At 32.7% G+C, this 14,983-nt stretch overlaps 1 protein-coding gene across 1 annotated transcript; it reads right to left on the bottom strand.

The window, feature by feature from the left end:
- Positions 1-8,086: 8,086 nt before the first annotated feature.
- On the bottom strand, positions 8,087-11,369 carry LOC136808906 (uncharacterized). Its single transcript, XM_067065471.1, has 5 exons — positions 11,230-11,369; positions 10,900-11,079; positions 9,501-9,626; positions 9,134-9,350; positions 8,087-8,692 (listed from the first exon to the last, which is right to left on the bottom strand). Exons 1-4 carry the CDS (start codon positions 11,320-11,322, stop codon positions 9,252-9,254), a joined length of 498 nt encoding a protein of 165 aa, XP_066921572.1. The 5' UTR covers positions 11,323-11,369; the 3' UTR covers positions 8,087-8,692; positions 9,134-9,251.
- Between the last annotated feature and the right edge of the window lie 3,614 nt (positions 11,370-14,983).

Raw genomic sequence — 14,983 nt, 5'->3', positions numbered from 1 at the left:
ATTTGATTTTGTTGTGAAGTGCACTTTACCAAAACCCCAATTTTCTTATTCACTATTTCTTAATGGCAGATTCTTTTGATTTTGTTGTGAAGTGCACTTCACCAAAACCCCATTTTTCTTATCCACTATTTCGTAATGGCAGATTGATTTGATTTTGTTGTTAAGTGCACTTTACCAAAACCCCATTCTTCTTATCCACTTATTCTTAATGGCAGATTGATTTGATTTTGTTGTGGAGTGCACTTTACCAAAACGCCAATCTTCTTAGTCACTAATTCTTACTGGCAGATTGTTTTGATTTTGTTGCGGGGTGCACTTTACCAAAACCCCAATCTTCGTATCCACTTATTCTTAATGGCAGATTGATTTGATTTTGTTGTGGAGTGCACTTTACCAAAACGCCAATCTTCTTTGTCACTAATTCTTACTGGCAGATTGTTTTGATTTGTTGCGGGGTGCACACTTTACCAAAACCCCAATCTTCTTATCCACTTATTCTTAATGGCAGATTGATTTGATTTTGTTGTGGAGTGCACTTTACCAAAACCCCAATTTTCTTATTCACTATTTCTTAATGGCAGATTGATTTGATTTTTGTTGTGAAGTGCACTTTACCAAAACCCCATTCTTCTTATCCACTTATTCTTAATGGCAGATTGATTTGATTTTGTTGTGGAGTGCACTTTACCAAAACGCCAATCTTCTTTGTCACTAATTCTTACTGGCAGATTGTTTTGATTTTGTTGCGGGGTGCACTTTACCAAAACCCCAATCTTCTTATCCACTTATTCTTAATGGCAGATTGATTTGATTTTGTTGTGGAGTGCACTTTACCAAAACCCCAATTTTCTTATTCACTATTTCTTAATGGCAGATTGATTTGATTTTGTTGTGGAGTGCACTTCACCAAAACGCCATTTTTCTTATTTACTAATTCTTAATGGCAGATTGATTTGATTTTTGTTGTGGAGTGCACTTCACCAAAACCCCATTTTTCTTATTCACTATTTCTTAATGGCAGACTGACTTGATTTTTGTTGTGGGGTGCACTTTACCAAAACGCCAATCTTCTTAGTCACTAATTCTTACTGGCAGATTGTTTTGATTTTGTTGCGGGGTGCACTTTACCAAAACCCCAATCTTCTTATCCACTTATTCTTAATGGCAGATTGATTTGATTTTGTTGTGGAGTGCACTTTACCAAAACCCCAATTTTCTTATTCACTATTTCTTAATGGCAGATTGATTTGATTTTGTTGTGGAGTGCACTTCACCAAAACGCCATTTTTCTTATTCACTAATTCTTAATGGCAGATTGATTTGATTTTTGTTGTGGAGTGCACTTCACCAAAACCCCATTTTTCTTATTCACTAATTCTTAATGGCAGATTGATTTGATTTTGTTGTGAAGTGCACTTTACCAAAACCCCATTTTTCTTATCCACTATTTCTTAATGGCAGATTGATTTGATTTTGTTGTGGAGTGCACTTCACCACAATGCCATTTTTCTTATTCACTAATTCTTAATGGCAGATTGATTTGATTTTGTTGTGGAGTGCACTTTACCAAAACCCCAATTTTCTTATTCACTATTTCTTAATGGCAAATTGATTTGATTTTTGTTGTGAAGTGCACTTTACCAAAATGCCATTTTTTTATTCACTAATTCTTAATGGCAAATTGATTTGATTTTGTTGTTAAGTGCACTTTACCAAAACCCCATTCTTCTTATCCACTTATTCTTAATGGCAGATTGATTTGATTTTGTTGTGGAGTGCACTTTACCAAAACGCCAATCTTCTTAGTCACTAATTCTTACTGGCAGATTGTTTTGATTTTGTTGCGGGGTGCACTTTACCAAAACCCCAATCTTCTTATCCACTTATTCTTAATGGCAGATTGATTTGATTTTGTTGTGGAGTGCACTTTACCAAAACGCCAATCTTCTTAGTCACTAATTCTTACTGGCAGATTGTTTTGATTTTGTTGCGGGGTGCACTTTACCAAAAAAAACTCTACCTTTCCCCTTTTCTAAAGTTTGATGACAAAACTATACCACATGCATCCGAATATTGCATGCCCCCAGTCTTGCTCCCACAGAAGAGCCCCTCGTGAAGTTTAATCATTAATTCTGCTTGCCCTTCCGCATTTTTTAGTTTCATTGACGCATAGGACCATTGATGATTCACTGCAGATTTCTTGGATTGAACGGCTAAAGAAAAATTTCATATCAGATTTAGAATTAGATTTTCTTCAGAAGATTAAACCTAAAACAAAATCTTTTAGGAAAAGATAAGAAGTGATCGAAAGTTCATAAAATCGATGTTCACAGCAACCAAAAAACTTAAAAAATTATTTCAAGCACATTTGGATTTTTTCCAGGGCATTCACAAGTCTATTAATTAAAAGAGTGAGTATATGGTACTAGGTGACCCAGAAATAAGTATAAGAGTTTGATAGCTAAACTGTATCCGAGATAATGTGAACTTTTAATGCATTCTTTTTGTCATAGTAAAGAAGGTAAAGCAAACTTTAAATTTGGCATAATTTTTTTTTATATTTGATTCAGTGGCCCTCAAGTTATAGGCTTTTGAAGTCAAATTTCACTTTTAGAAAAGTCCAAGACACGTCAAAAATCAAATCAAATTGACGCAATTCTATGCAGCTGGGAAAGCTGTTAAGATAATGCCCAAAGTTTAAATTGTAAGTGGAGAAATCAAATTACACTAGGTAGAAATCTGTTGTTTAGACTTTTACATTCATATTCCACAGTGGGCCCAGGAGGGAGTTCAAACATACATTGGACATTGTAAGCAGAAAAATTTTGATGAGATTTGTTAGGCTGGACTTAAAAAATTCTTGGTTTGCCGTCATCCGACCCTAGATTTTAGAGGTGGGTCAGTCTGTTAGAAATTTTTTTAATTTTTTGATTATGATAAGATTTAACATACTTGGTGGTTCCACTTGTAGACCCATTGCCACCATGCACAAAGTCAAGAGTCTGTGTTTTTCTCCCTGTCCTTTATGATATGCCCCACTTGTCCCAATGTTAATATACGCTGGAGAAAAGTTTTTCCAACATTTCTGACTTTCGTCCCTGAATGCAGAAGAAGGATGTTGCTTTCACCTATAAATATAATAAAAATAAAATACTAAGAGCATCAATCAAGATTACAAATCAAGATGAAATAAAGGGAACTTTAACTTAGCAGCAAATAAAAAAATGTCTTAACACAGATGCAATTTAATTTCCATTTTTCATATAAAGCTTTGTGATATGATGTTATTGAAAAAAACAAGGGGTAAATTGACAACCAACCCACAAGGTTAGACGACCTTTAAGACAAACCATCTGTCCTACAATTTCAAATTGAAGCCTAAATCTATTTTCTTTAGTGGAATAAAGTCAACATCTGATTACCCGAATCAAGTGTCTCACAAGATGCAACCAATAATAGCTGGGATAAAACAAAGCAAAAAGCAAACTCTGCATTTCACTTGTTAGCACCAAAGCCTTGTAACAATTGAAACATTCTAAAAGGATAATATGAATATGTAATTTTAGGTTCAAAATAGCATGTAAAATATATATTCTTATCTTTTCTTTGGAGTAATTTCTATTTTTCAAATAAAATTCGAAATTGAATTCGAACTATTATAGTCAAAGCTCCAAAATATAACATTAAATTTCATAATTTCATAAAATCAAAGTATGCTAAAACCTACGTGTACTTTATTGATATACAATCATCTGGATTTTTCAATGAGTCTTCGATTGTCAAATACAGATTTTCCAGATTATTTGACCTTTGAAGCAAGAATAATTCATCCGATGGTTCAAACTTCTCATTAATTTGATTTAGCTTAAAATGAAATTAAAGTAAAACTTGTATTATTTTCAGTGTAAAGACATATTGAGTGTGAATTTCAACATCTTTTAAAATTACGAGATTGTCTCCAGTAAGAAAATCTTCTTTAAAATACAATGTTTAAAATAGAAACAGAATTCACACCTTTTCATTTAGGAACCAGGTGTTCTTGACGATGTAGCCCACTTTTTCAATAATGATGAACTTTTTGGATACATGATATTGCTTCTGAAGGTATATAATAAATTCCTTTACATCGTCCTCTCTGACTCTGCTGCCAAATGTTACTGCATAACCAAAAGCCGATGTTAAACAATTTTCTAAGTGCTGGGTCGTAGTAAAAGCGGTAAAGTCTTAGACAATATAGTGGGGTCGTTTAGCATAATTTACAGGAAAAAAATAATATATAGCTGAAACTTTCTCCAGACCTTCTCTATAGGATGCTTATGCCTCAGGAAAAAAATCCCCTAGAATCCCACTGGTGGAACATTCCCTTTTTGGGCAATTTCTTTTTTCCCCAGGCAAAACCCTAAGGGCGAAATGTTTTGAAAATTTCAAACTCATTTTCAGACAATATCAGGTATACCATTCGAAAGCTCTCAAAAAACTATACAGAAGACTTTTAAACGGGTATGGCCGATTTCATTACCTAACTCGAGATATTTCATGCGCAAGTTCCACTTTTCGCCACATTTTGGTCTAAAATTGACCAAAAATTGCATCTTCTGCGTGAATTATCTCGAGTTAGGTAATGAAATCGGCTATACCCGTCTTAAAGTCTTCTATATAGTTTTTTGAGAGCTTTCGAATGGTATACATGATGTTGTCTCAAAAAGAGTTTGAAATTTTCAAAAATTTTTGACCTTAGAGTTTTTCCTGGGGAAAAAAGAAATTGCCCAAAAAAAGGATGTTCCACCAGTGGGATTTTAGGGAATTTTTTCCTGAGGCATAAGCATCCTATAGAGAAGGTCTGGAGAAAGTTTCAGCTATATATTATTTTTTTCCTACAAACAGCCTGTACTTTTGTAACACGACCACACTAATAGTCCTGTTGATAAGATAAGAAAATGCATTTCATGTGTCAATAACATAATCAACAAATTTTGACAGAACAACTCAAAGCCTTTTTTCTCATTTTTCTTTATCAATGTTTCATTGTTTTCAATTTTGAATTCAGTGTTCATTTTCTCTTATTTTAACTAAAAGAAATAGGAAATCTTTCAGTTGATAAGCTTTTATTAAAAGACAGATAAAAAAATTGACTCCATTAAGAATTAGTGAATAGGAACACTAAATAATTACACGCTTTTTTTTTATAAGAATAGTGTACTTTGGTTGAGGGTAAGCATTATTCTTATTTTTCTATTGTTCTAAACAATAGGCCTATTGTTTTAAACCCGAAATCTCACCCTGATATTCTTATATTTGTTATTCTTATAAAAGAAAAAGCGTGTACTGATGATATTAATATATCGAAACATGTTTAAAAATAAAAATTAACATTACTCCTGTCAAGTTCGTTCGACTATGTCTTGCTGTTGACTTATTAAGCTTTTATTAAAATCAGGGAGCAAATGTAAATTGCAATAATTTTAAGTAAAAACCAGAAAAAAACTTAACCAAGGGCTATATGAACATATTTTTGAACGGTGGCCTCATGGTTAACAGACTTAAACTAAAAGTCATTATAAAATATCATCAAAAAAAATATTATATATAATAATAACAATGGCATTTTTTAATCATTAAGATGGTAACAATCATGGCAGAGAATTGCGCTCACGCTTTGTTGTCATCTCAAAACAGAAGATGTTGCAGTCTTTTTCGCGTGTGTTCGAATCTCCGCCAATCAAATTGCGTCACGCATTCGAAAAACATTCAAATTCTTTCATGAAAACAAAAACAATTCGCGTCAGTTTGTGAGTGGCTTTTTAAAAGAACACATCGATGATCGACTTTTCTAAACAAAAACCTCAACTTTGTTTGTGATTTTATAATTCTTTTTTTACAAAATTTGGAGAAGGTTTTAAGAGAAAGTTCTAAAATTACTTTCTATATTTCATGTTGAAATTTGATTGTGAAAGGTAAGGATTTAAAATGCTTTGCTTCAGTTTTCGCTGTAAACATCCCTTCGGTTTTCGAAGGATTGTATTTATCTTAAAACTAAATTTTCATCAATGGTAATTCATTTTCGGATATCAAGAACTCCCATGGTGTTAGGTCTTCAAGAAACATGAGAATCCAACCATAAGGTCGAAATATTCACGTAGATAATAAAATTGCTCTCAATACGAAAGCAGTCGGTGAGGCGACCTTTTCTCCGATCTGTTCTGAGTAAGTCTTTTTTTTTTTAGTTTGAAGATGAAATATGCCAACAGAAAAGTAGTAGAAAAATTTGTCTGTGTCTCTCTCTGTAAAAATAAGAATTGCTTTAAACTTTTTGTTTTGTTTTGTTTTGACTCTTTTTCTATACATACAGCCAAATCTTTAAAGTCTTGCTGCTAGTTTGAATTAAGAATTGTCCAATAATCCAATCTCTACCTTTCAATCTTCAATCCTTTTTATCATTGCAAAAATATTTTTTGGTATACATCAGAATCGCGTAGAATTGACGTTACAGTTTTTGACATCAAACAAATCCGGGGGTTTTGACGTAGATTTTTGACGTCAAAAAATTAGAAGTTGCAAATTTCTTAATTTTTTTTCTTTCCCTTGTTTATTACACTACTTCCTGTGTATAATGTTTTCAGACATAAATTTGATATTTTTGAATCACTGAATCTGTCCTCTTTTAAGAAATACCAAACTTGCTTAGATTTGTAAGTTTGTAAAAACGTTTGAAGCGATAATGTAAAGGTTACTTTTTTTATAGGTTTTTGAAAATTTGACAAACTTAAAGAGAGCAGGGACGATACAAGTTGAGTAGCTTTCAATTTCCCACCCCTCTAGAGAGAAAGTTTAGCCCTTTCTCTTTTCAACGGTGTATAAATATATGTATCGATTAAGACAATTTCCATCGACTTTTTTGTCCTAAAGATAGGCACTGTCACTCTGACGAAAAAAAATATAAGGCTGATGAATTCTGACGTTAATGACAAAAATGATGACAGAGATTTAAGTATATTTGGACAATTTTCCCACCCGTCGCAAGTGAAAGAGGATAAAAAATGCTAAAAAATGATATATAAAAAAGTACAGGTTGTAATCCAATTTCCATCGATTTTTTTGCCTTGAAGTTATATCTTTTTTCAAATGCTGTAACGTCAATTTTAACTTCACGTTTCAATACATAGATGCGCAATTTCGAAAAAGAAATCCCTTTATTTTACAAATCACCGACACATATCTACTCATTCTCTTTAGCATTTTTTACCTGCAAAATAAATAAAACTTACTGGTTATCCTTGGGAGTTTTTTATGTCCAAACATGAATCACCATTAATAAAAACAAAGTTTAGATAAATAAAGGCTCCCATCGAAAACTGAATTTCGAAGGGAGGAAAGTCTGTAGTGAAAACTGAAGCAAACAAAGCATTCGATTTCCGAATACATACATACCTCTTACAACCATATCTCAATGTAATAAATTTTATAACTTTCTGTTTTCAAAGTCTTTTCAAAATATGAATAAGATCACAATATTTTAGGTTTAATTTTTAGAAAATGTTTTCTTCTCAAAACCAAACTCACAAATGAATTCAGTTTTGATTGCAACATTTTCGAATCTTTCGAATGCGTGACGCAATTTGATTGGCCGAAAATAGAACTCGCGCGAAAAACAATGCAACGACTTCATTTTTTATATGACAAAAATTGCAACATCAATTCTGCGCGATGAATTCAAAACAAAAACAATTTGTGAAAAGTATCTATGCCAGCGACGTCAAATCTTCAAATGCTAACTTTGAAAAATATTTCATGAAACTTCAGAGGACCAGTGCGTACTAAAATTCCCTTACAAAATATAGACTTTTACACATCATTTTTTTGGCATTGTTTATCTACTTTCTATAGAATATAGCTGGAAAAGGTTGTGTTTGTAAAACGACTTGAAATTTTATGTCATTACTCATTCGTAATGTCATTTTGATATCAATCAAAAGAAGAAGAATTCAGGGTTTCAAAAATACCAAACTTTGCCCTTTGAAATAAATTTAAAGACTGTAGAGTGATTATACAAAAGTGCTATAAAACATTAGAATTTTTAAAAGCTTCTCTTTTTGACGTAAAAAAGTGACATTAAACCCCCGGATTTCAACGCATGACACAAAACGCAACGTCAATTCTGCACCATGATTATGATTTTAAGAGCAAACACAAGAATTAGATTAAAATCATCTTTGATTAGGAGTATATACACTCATCAGGATGATTTTTAACAATCAAAATTGAAATTTGATATTTGATACTACTTAAAAACAAAACGAAAAAGTTCATCCCGTTCCAAACTGTTATTATGCTTTAAAAGATCGTTCTTCTGCTTTTCCACAATTTCCATATTGTCATAGAAGTCCATTAAAAAGTTGTAATAGATATGATGTGTTAAATTTTGAGTACAGGTAGATCGATTTCTTTTCTTATTTTTTTTATTATTTAACGACTCATGATAACTTGTTTTTTTCACTGTGCTGTTTAAACATAAATCAATATCATGAAACTCGCAGAGTTTAGATTTATGGGGATTCACCCTGGTGTGAAATCGGTCTCCGCAAATAAAACGCTGCTTTTCATGAGACAATGGATGTATTTGATTGCCGTCTATCAATACATCCTTTTGTTCTTGTTGGAATTCGGCAGGAACTATACTTGGAACTTCCATCATCTAAAGTAAAAATAAAACAAAATAATTACAGCAAGGTGTACTTAAATAAAACAACTGGATTATCAGTGTATTTAAAGTTGATATAAGCAATGATGACACAAATTTAGAAGATTTATAAAGAAAAAGATATTTTCAGAAAAATCAATTAGGTCACATTTAAACACATTAAACCCATTATGGCCGTCATCTCACAAAAAATCTAGCCAGTTTTTTTGCTTAAATTATGCTAAACGATTTATTTGAAAATCGGGTTCTACAAGGTAAACATCACTGTGCAAAAATCTTAGCAAAAGCATATGAACCAATCTTGGGAAAACCTGGTAATTGACAAAGATTGAACAAGCCAATACAGAACCTCTATATAGGTCCAAAAAATGCCCTGTAAAGAACTTGATTAGAATAAAATTGATTTAAAAGATAAAAAATTAAAAATAAATATACCTTTGTTGGTTCCTTGTCTAGACTTGGAATCTCAAAACATCCATCAAAGTCTTCCCAAAATTATTTGGCTTTTTCAGAGGCCCTGTTGTTAATGTGTTGCACAAGGGTACATGGTGTATCACAGACAAACATCACAGGTGGGTACTTTAAACTTATAAAGGTCTGCTGGATCTCGAACTGACTCTGTCAAAATCATGAATTTTGATGCCACAGTTATCTAGTGAAAAATAAGAGAGCACTCATTAAAACCCATTTACATACAATTTTAGTAGCACCATTTAAAATTTTTACCTTGAATTGATAAAATCTTCATTTCTAAAGTTCAAAAATAAGATTCAATTTAAAATTTATATTATATTTAACTTACTCCATGAGGGCACACAATGTGATAGAAGCCACCAGTATGGCCAGGCGATTTTACAAACTGGTGACATGCTGATATTCCAACTAAGATTGTGGCATACAATTCTTGCACATTTAACTTCAACATATCCTAGAAAAATGTCATTCAATTATCTTATCAAGCAGATTGTCAAACGGTTAGCACAAGACACTATTTTGACGTTTAGTACAGCGGGTGATATACATAATAAAACAGTCATCAAGCTGAAATTTTCCTTTTTATCTGTTTGGATTTGATAAGGAAAGTTTAGCCTGTTGTACATTTAAAGCCAATATATTATTAATTCAATTTTTAATTTTAGATTAATATTTATTGTTCTTATAAACCATGAAAAGGTTTTGTTCCTCTAAGGAAGTAGTAAAAGGCTAACAAAACATTTTTTTTCCAGCTCATACTGAATGCTTCATTTTTTTTCGGTTTACGATGTTTCAATTTTATAACATTGAGAGGTACTGCTCTTTTTTAAACTCTTGTATATATCGTTATTATGTTATAATAATAGGGGGGACATAATAGACCTTTTTTTCGATTTACTACCAGGACAAGTTGATTTAGAACATTTTTTGGGTGCTGATTCCGAAAATCATACTCATTTTGGCTGAAAATCAATATTCAGCCTGCTACCCCTATGCACCAAGTTGGCCAGAATGCTTAAAAATGGGCATTTTTGTGTGGTGCTTGCATCTGCTGTTCTGAGTCTGTCTTTGGATTATATTTGAGTTTTTTTGGTCAAATGGCATCTATAAAGGTCATTGATGATGCCATTAGTCTCAGATGAAATTGGAGGGGATCTACATGTCTAGCATAGGTTGCCTTTTCTAAAAAATGCAAGTGTAATTCATCCATTAAGTTTTCTAGTCGATCAGCTGAAGACTCTTCATGAATACTTTCCAATTGATTGTCCATGTCGACCTTCAATAAAAGTATATAAATAAAACGAAATTACCAGTTTTGCCCTTCTGGGTCTGATTTTAAAAGGACTGGTTGATTAAAAAACACTTTTTACTAAACAAATTGAATCCCCCTTTCCATAAGAGGTGCAAAGACATGCATTTAGAGTAACTTTTTTATGTTTTTAAAACGCAACACCTTGATTGCATCACACTCACCAAAAAAGAAGTTTTAGTTTTATACTTTTAGAAAACTTTAGTTGACTGAATTGAAGTTGCAAAACAGAAGAGTATACATAAAAAGTAGATTGAAAAAGGGATTTTTTCAGTAAAAAATTATAAACTTGCTTACCCTAGTTTCATGGCATTTCCATAACTTTTTAGACCAAATAATTTATCAAATAAATATATACCAAATAATATGTTTACAAATACAAACAAATCTTTTAGAAAAAAATCTACCACACACTTACATCTTTAATTGAACAGCAGTTCTTCTCATTTCCATCTCCAAAATAAACTTTTCCTGCGATTCCACAATGACCACAAATGGCATCTTGCAAATCTCTGACAGTCATAGCCTCAAATCCAAAAAATCCATCATACATGGTTGTGACCATGTAGCTAAATTCTGTGTTGCTAAAATAAAACTCCTGAAAGAAGGGTTAAAAACAGGAATTAAATCCCAACCAAGAAAAAAATATTTTAATAATTCATTAAAAACCTCTGTGGTATACACCATATTATCATACTTTTAGTCAATTACGAAAATAAAATTTGTGGAATAATTGTTATATATTTACTTTTGGTATTTTCAATTGAAGAGCTTTCAGCTTTCTCACAATATAGTTTGTAACCGGAACACCATCTTTGAAAAACTCTCCCCATTCTAGCATTATATCAAGACTAACCAAAATCTTGTTTGATATGTTGAATAATCCTGAATAAAAGGATGACTCATATGTTTGGGTTGGTATAAATTGACTGCTTTAGAGTAGGTTGGCCGGTTAGCGAACAGGGTCTGTTGGCAGACGAGCAACTTTGAAACCAGACAAAAATAGAAATACAAACTTTAAAGAAAAATCCCTTTGCTTCTTTTTTTTGAACCTTAATCACACATAAACTGTCATTTAACAATAAAAAATGAATGGAGATGTGAAAGTACATGTACATGAATTTAGAAGCGATTCGAAAATGATTTTAACTTTAAATGTTGATTACATTGTTTGGCTTGTAACTTCCAAGTATTATTATTTATGACCTAAAGTAAATATTAAAAAAAAATTGGAAGACGGGGGTTTGGTACGACTTTTCCGAAAAATAAAAATAATCTTGTGTCAACGTTTTAGAGAGAACTACAAATACTTGGTTAATGATTTTTGGTATGTAGAAGCACTTTAGGATAAATAATGAAATCAAAATCCGGGGGTAAAAGCCAAAAAAAACAGTTTTTTCAAAATATGAGATCTGGAATAGGGAAATCTGTAAAATCCTTCGCTCATTCCACAGCCCTCATAGATGTGCAAATACCCTGAAAAAATCGGTGATTTTGTTGTTAAGTACACTTTACCAAAATCCCATTCTTCTTATCCACTTATTCTTAATGGCAGATTGATTTGATTTTGTTGTGGAGTGCACTTCACCAAAACCCCAATCTTCTTATTCACTAATTCTAATTTAAGTTGTTGGGTCAGGCAGATTGATTTGATTTGTTGTGGCGTGCACCCAAAACGCCAATCTTCTTATTCACCTTAATGGCAGATTGATTTGATTTTGTTGTGGAGTGCACTTTACCAAAACCCCAATCTTCTTATTCACTAATTCTTAATGGCAGATTGATTTGATTTTGTTGTGGAGTGCACTTTACCAAAACCCCAATCTTCTTATTCACTAATTCTTAATGGCAGATTGATTTGATTTTGTTGTGGAGTAACTTTACAACCCCCTCTTCTTATCACTATTCTTAATGGCAGATTGATTTGATTTTTGTGTGGGGGAGTTTTTACCAAAACGCCCATCTTTTATTCCCTGGCAGATTGATTGATTTTGTGTGGGTGCACTTTACCAAAACGCCATTCTTCTTATTCACTAATTCTTAATGGCAGATTGATTTGATTTTGTTGTGGAGTGCACTTTACCAAAACGCCATTCTTCTTATTCACGTATTCTTAATGACAGATTGATTTGATTTTGTTGTGGAGTGAGTGCACTTTACCAAAACGCCCATCTTCTTATTCACTAATCTGGCAGATTGATTTGATTTTGTTGGGGGGTGCACTTTACCAAAACAATCTTCCACTAATTCTAATGGCTCCACTCCTGCCAATCTATCTGGAGCTTGATTTATTTGTTGTGGGTGACTTCACCAAAACCCCTTTCTTATTCATTATTCTTCTGGCAGATGATTTAATTTTGTTGTGGAGTTGCACTTTACCAAAACCCCAATCTTCTTATTCACTAATTCTTAATGGCAGATTGATTTGAATTTTTTCAAATATGATATCTGGAATAGGGAAATCTGTAAAATCCTTCGCTCATTCCACAGCCCTCATAGATGTGCAAATACCCTGAAAAAATCGGTGATTTTGTTGTTAAGTACACTTTACCAAAATCCCATTCTTCTTATCCACTTATTCTTAATGGCAGATTGATTTGATTTTGTTGTGGAGTGCACTTCACCAAAACCCCAATCTTCTTATTCACTAATTCTAATGGCAGATTTATTTGATTTTGTTGTTGGGTACACTTTACCAAAACCCCAATCTTCTTATCCACTTATTCTTAATGGCAGATTGATTTGATTTTGTTGTGGAGTGCACTTTACCAAAACGCCAATCTTCTTATTCACTAATTCTTAATGGCAGATTGATTTGATTTTGTTGTGGAGTGCACTTTACCAAAACCCCAATCTTCTTATTCACTAATGCTTAATGGCAGATTGATTTGATTTTGTTGTTAAGTACACTTTACCAAAACCCCAATCTTCTTATCCACTAATTCTTAATGGCAGATTGATTTGATTTTGTTGTGGAGTGCACTTTACCAAAACCCCATTCTTCTTATTCACTTATTCTTAATGACAGATTGATTTGATTTTGTTGTGGAGTGAGTGCACTTTACCAAAACGCCCATCTTCTTATTCACTAATCTGGCAGATTGATTTGATTTTGTTGGGGGGTGCACTTTACCAAAACGCCATTCTTCTTATTCACTTATTCTTAATGGCAGATTGATTTGATTTTGTTGTGGAGTGCACTTTACCAAAACGCCATTCTTCTTATTCACTAATTCTTAATGGCAGATTGATTTGATTTTGTTGTGGAGTGCACTTTACCAAAACGCCATTCTTCTTATTCACGTATTCTTAATGACAGATTGATTTGATTTTGTTGTGGAGTGAGTGCACTTTACCAAAACGCCCATCTTCTTATTCACTAATCTGGCAGATTGATTTGATTTTGTTGGGGGGTGCACTTTACCAAAACACCAATCTTCTTATTCACTAATTCTAATGGCAGATTTATTTGATTTTGTTGTTGGGTACACTTTACCAAAGTGCCAATCTTCTTATCCACTTATTCTTAATGGCAGATTGATTTGATTTTGTTGTGGGGTGCACTTCACCAAAACCCCAATCTTCTTATTCATTAATTCTTACTGGCAGATTGATTTAATTTTGTTGTGGAGTGCACTTTACCAAAACCCCAATCTTCTTATTCACTAATTCTTAATGGCAGATTGATTTGATTTTGTTGTGGGGTGCACCTTACCAAAACACCAATCTTCTTATTCACTAATTCTTACTGGCAGATTGATTTGATTTTGTTGTGGAGTGCACTTTGCAAAAACACCAATCTTCTTATTCACTAATTCTTAATGGCAGATTGATTTGATTTTGTTGTGGAGTGCACTTTGCCAAAATGCCATTCTTCTTATCCACTTATTCTTAATGACAGATTGATTTGATTTTGTTTCGAGTGCACTTTACCAAAACCCCAATCTTCTTATTCACTAATTCTTACTGGCAGATTGTTTTGATTTTGTTGTGAAGTGCACTTTACCAAAACCCCAATCTTCTTATTCACTAATTCTTAATGGTAGACTGATTTGATTTTGTTGTGGAGTGCACTTTGCCAAAACGCCAATTTTCTTATTCCCAAATTCTTAATGGCAGATTGATTTGATTTGCTTGTGGGCTGCACTTTACCAAAACCCCAATCTTCTTATTCACTAATTCTTAATGACAGATTGATTTGATTTTGTTTCGAGTGCACTTTACCAAAACATCAATCTTCTTATTCACTAATTCTTACTGGCAGATTGATTTGATTTTGTTTCGAGTGCACTTTACCAAAACATCAATCTTCTTATTCACTAATTCTTAATGGCAGATTGATTTGATTTTGTTGTGGAGTGCACTTTGCCAAAATGCCATTCTTCTTATCCACTTATTCTTAATGGCAGATTGTTTTGATTTTGTTTCGAGTGCACTTTACCAAAACATAAATCTTCTTATTCACTAATTCTTACTGGCAGATTGATTTGATTTTGTTGTGG

This window comes from Clytia hemisphaerica, unplaced genomic scaffold, assembly GCF_902728285.1.
Source record: "Clytia hemisphaerica strain Z4C2 unplaced genomic scaffold, Clytia hemisphaerica genome assembly, whole genome shotgun sequence".
In the NCBI taxonomy this organism is placed as follows: domain Eukaryota; kingdom Metazoa; phylum Cnidaria; class Hydrozoa; order Leptothecata; family Clytiidae; genus Clytia; species Clytia hemisphaerica.
The sequence above is the reverse complement of the archived record's forward strand: the minus strand, read 5'-3'. Positions and strand labels throughout refer to the sequence as shown.

Bases quoted from the DNA above. Each gene is read 5' to 3' on its own strand.
- LOC136808906 (XM_067065471.1), bottom strand. From the start codon at position 11,322: ATGCTAGAATGGGGAGAGTTTTTCAAAGATGGTGTTCCGGTTACAAAC. The intron at 11,080-11,229 runs GTAAATATATAA...CCCTTCTTTCAG, and splicing joins TTCAATTGAAAATACCAAAA to GAGTTTTATTTTAGCAACAC. The intron at 9,627-10,899 runs GTAAGTGTGTGG...ACATTTTTCTAG, and splicing joins ACTGCTGTTCAATTAAAGAT to GATATGTTGAAGTTAAATGT.